This window comes from Pterocles gutturalis, unplaced genomic scaffold (genome assembly GCF_000699245.1).
Source record: "Pterocles gutturalis isolate BGI_N339 unplaced genomic scaffold, ASM69924v1 scaffold8764, whole genome shotgun sequence".
NCBI classification, from domain to species: Eukaryota; Metazoa; Chordata; class Aves; order Pterocliformes; family Pteroclidae; genus Pterocles; species Pterocles gutturalis.
This window is the reverse complement of record NW_010130588.1, coordinates 1-4,108: the sequence shown is the minus strand read 5'-3', so window position 1 is coordinate 4,108 and position 4,108 is coordinate 1. Positions and strand designations below refer to the sequence as shown.

The 4,108-nt window shown below is 62.9% G+C and overlaps 1 protein-coding gene across 1 annotated transcript in view; it reads left to right on the top strand.

Annotated features, from left to right (window-relative positions):
- The window catches only part of LOC104466744 (sushi, nidogen and EGF-like domain-containing protein 1), a gene marked incomplete at both ends in the record, with an annotated part of 6,052 nt that extends 1,990 nt beyond the window's left edge, over positions 1-4,062 (top strand). The window contains 10 exon segments of the mRNA XM_010080269.1: positions 112-237; positions 509-613; positions 1,062-1,175; positions 1,309-1,425; positions 1,918-2,034; positions 2,127-2,243; positions 2,497-2,610; positions 2,694-2,867; positions 3,044-3,157; positions 3,949-4,062. Coding sequence (XP_010078571.1) covers positions 112-237; positions 509-613; positions 1,062-1,175; positions 1,309-1,425; positions 1,918-2,034; positions 2,127-2,243; positions 2,497-2,610; positions 2,694-2,867; positions 3,044-3,157; positions 3,949-4,062 — 1,212 coding nt within the window.
- Positions 4,063-4,108: the final 46 nt, after the last annotated feature.

The window sequence follows — 4,108 nt, the reverse complement described above, 5'->3', positions numbered from 1 at the left end:
CATAGTGGGGTCTCTGGTGTGAAACTGGGCTCGATGGGCTCTGCCTGGGGACAGAGGGTGTTCCAGCCCCAGGCAGAGATGGCTCTGGTTCAGTGTCCCAATTCCCTGCAGGTGGACCCCGCGTGCCTGGTGCCTGCCTCTCCCAACCCTGCCAGAATGCCGGCAGCTGCCTGGAGACGGAGCAGGGCTACATCTGTGAATGCCAGGAGGGTTACAGTGGGCAGGATTGTCGAGACAGTGAGTACTGGGAGGTCTCTGGTGGGATGCCAAGTCTCTAGGGGAGCCCTCGTGCTCTGGAGAGGGAGAAGCAGCAGCCCCGCAGAGCCCATTCAGGGCTTCTGGGCTGAACTTGAAGAAGGCTGTGCCTGGGTTTCTGGCGGGGAATTTGGAATTTGTGGCTAATGCCTACCTGAGCTACTCCTATGGATGGCATCCAGCAAGGCTGCTTGGCTGTCCCAGCCCTGCAATCAGAAGGGGTTCTGGGAAGCTCCCGTCTCCTCTCTTGCAGAACTCTTGGAGGGCTGCGAGTGTCGCAACGGCGGCAGTTGTCTGGAAGGGAACGTCACCATGTGCCAGTGCCCACCTGGTTTTTTTGGTCTTCTCTGTGAATTTGGTAGGTGAAGGCTTCTCACTTGTGTTTGTTCCTTCTCTGCAATGCTTGAGCTGGGCAAACAAGGGGAGACTGTGCCCGTGCCTGAGCCTAGCACAGTACCACAGGCACACACAGAAGCTGAGCTTGGAAATACTGTCCGCTGGGGAGGAGGCAGTGCATCCCATCTCTGTCCCCGCCTTGAGCTGTTCCTGTCGCAGCCCCTGGCCCCAGCCCGGCTCCCTGGGGTGGGGAGAGGAACCACAACCCTCCTGCACTCCTGCTCCAAAGCTCGCTGGGCATCCAGGCTGGCCCTTCCCGTTGGCATGGTCTGAGGCTGTGGGGTACAGAGGGCCCCTCCTGTCTCATCAGACCCCTCGGAGTCAGGGACCCCCTGTTTCTGGCCAGGCAGCCAGCTTGGGTGTCTGTCTGGTGCCGGCTGACAGAGGCTGGCGCTCCCATGTGTTTGCAGAAGTCACCACCACACCGTGCAACATGAACACGCAGTGCCCGGACGGTGGGTACTGCATGGAGTACGGCGGGAGCTCCCTCTGCGTCTGCCACACTGACTACGGCACCAACCACAGTAAGTCTCATCTGTGGGGACCAGCTCCAGGGAGGGACATGAGACAGGAGGAAGGATACCGTCACCAGCTGGGGAGCAGCCCTCACGCCCCAGGTCGTACGTCTTCAGTGATGCAATGCATTTGGCTTTGCAGCGATGCCATCCCCCTGCGACTCGGAGCCCTGCCTGAATGGGGGGTCCTGCGAGGTTCATGATGACTCGTACACCTGCGAGTGTCCTCAAGGCTTCCTGGGCAAGCACTGTGAGAAAGGTACCTGCACGAAGCTCCCTGCCAGCTCCTGGGGCTGGGAAGAAAGCTTGGACCCTTGCGGGAGATGAGTGGCTGCTTGCTGAGCTGCAGCTGGAAGGGGGTGCAAGTTATCCTGTCCCTCCTATCCCGCCGATTCCACCCCATCCCATCCTGCAGGGTGGAGGGAGGATTGCCCCGCCCCTGACATTGGCCCCAGCCGATCTGGTGGTTTTATTTCCTCTACAACACCATCAGTGTTGGAGTTTTTTTTACACACTGGAGCTTCTGGCCTCAGGAACAGCTGCCAGTCCCCTGGCATCACGCACCCATGTTCCCCTGAGACCCCAGCCCGTGTCTGCACGCGTGTTATCTCACAATGTCACCGAGCCCAGGGCTACAAGGCTCCGGTGCTTTCCCGCAGCGAGGAGTCTGATGGGATGCTGGCGGGAGGCGGCACCCCTCAGCGTGCTGGCAGCGGTGGGTGATCCCCCGCTCTTGGCATTCTCTCTGCAGCCAAGCCCCGACTCTGCAGCACGGGGCCCTGTCGCAACGGGGGTACCTGCCGGGAGGCGGATGGCGAGTACCACTGCACCTGCCCTTACCGCTTCACTGGCAAGCACTGTGAGATAGGTACGGCCCCCCCAGCCCCTGCCCGGGAGTAGAAGCGGCAATCGTCCTGTTCGCCGCTCAGGCTCAGCTTCTGCCTTGCCCTCTGCCCCCAGGGAAGCCGGACCCCTGCGCCTCGGGGCCCTGCCAGAACGGCGGCACCTGCTTCCACTACATTGGCAAGTACAAGTGTGACTGTCCCCCGGGCTACGCCGGTCGGCACTGTGAGATCGGTAGGTGTGAGCAGGGCCTGCCAGCGCGGGGGGGCTGCCTGGGGGTGTGATGGGGCTGCCGTGGAGCTGACACCCATAGCAGCAGCAAGTGAGCATCGCTGCTTGCTTCAACCCTCCTTCCCTGGAATTTGAAGTGCTTTGACTCTTCGTTGCACCCTGACAGAGGGCAGGGCGGCACTACCAGAGGGACAGAGGCTGGGGGTTTCGGGCTCTGCCAGCTCCGCAGCGGTCGCTTTTTGCTCCACTCTTCTAGTGCCCTCCCCGTGCTTCCTCAGCCCCTGCGAGAACGGCGCTACCTGTGAGGACCTTGGCGGGGGCTACGCTTGCACATGTCCCGTGGGCTACACAGGGAAGCACTGCCAGGCTGGTAAGGGTCCTGCGCCATCCCTGCCAGCCGGGGGGGGCTGGGGTGACACCGGGGGCCCTGCTCACTCCCGCGTCTCTCTGCAGAGGTCGACTGTGGCATCCCCAGCGAGGTGAAGCACGCCCAGGCCTCATTCAACTCCACCAGAGTGGGCTCACTGGTTGAATACCAGTGTGAGCTGGGCTACACCCTCAGTCAGCACAACCACCCCCGTGTCTGCCGCTTGCCAGGCATCTGGAGTGACCCCCCTGAATGCGACGGTGAGGAGCCCTGGGGCACTGTCCCCATGGGCTGTGGTCACAGCCATGGCTTGGTGACCCCAGGATGTGTTCTCCAGCCCTCTCCTGCCTGTGTCTGCAGACAGAGCAGGGTCCCCTGCTGCCTGCCCAGTGCTCACATCTCTCGCCTTGTCTTTCCCCTGCCCGAATGCCTGCAGAGATCGATGAGTGCCAGTCCCAGCCTTGCCTCAATGGTGGCCGGTGCAAGGACCGCATCGCCAAGTTCCTGTGCCTGTGTGAGCCAGGTTACACCGGCCAGCACTGCGAGCTGGGTAAGACACGGGGCTGGGTACTGCCAGGGCCACGGCAGGCGGCTGTAGCAAAGCCTTCCTTGCCCCCCCAGCCCACAGGGAGCAACAGCAGGCCGGGAGCTAGGTGCCTGTGGTTGCGTGCGCTGGCTTCGCTCTCCTGCCTGTGCACTTGGACCAGGCTGTGGGGAGAGCTCTGGGAGGAGACACTGGTCTGGGTCAGGCAGGGCTGCTGGGGTATGTGCGCTACCTGTGCCCCCCGTTAATGGATGCTGTATGGCATCCCCATCAGTGATGGAGCAAGGACTTACTCTGACATGTCTTAAGCTTGTACAGAGAAGCCCCAGATCTTGGGATCTGGGCAGGAAGTGCCCTGCTTGGCTCCAAAGGCAGGAGAGCAAGGTTGCAGGAGGGCACGGGTTGAAGGGGGTGACAGCCAACACGGGGGCTGGTGGGACTCTGTGGCAGGTGGCTCTTGCCTGGCTCCCCAGGGCCTGGCAGAGGCCGGTGGTGGGAGAAGGTGGGATACCCAGGGGGGGCTAGACAATGGGGTGTGCTGTAGGCAGCCTAAGGGACAGCCTAACACTGACAGCCATCCCCAGGCATCCCTGCGGGCTTATCCCCGTGCCCAGCTCCCGCTGCAGCCCCCACGTAGTGGGCTTCTGCTGGCCCCAGGAGCGGGGCTGTTCCTGGCTGGTGGGCTTGGGGTAGCGAGTGCCGTGGGGATGGTCCGCGCTGCCTCTCTGAGCCGCCGTGCCCTGCCGCCAGCCCCGTCCCTGTGCTGAGCCGGCGCCTCTCCTCCTGCCACTCCCCAGATGTCGACGAGTGCCAGTCGGAGCCCTGCAAGAATGGTGGGACCTGCCAGGACCTCTCCGCGTCCTTTGCTTGCTACTGTCCCGAGGGCTTTGTGGGGACCCAGTGTGAGACAGGTAGGGACTCGCCCTTACCAGGGCAGCGACAGGCTGGGCTGTGGGG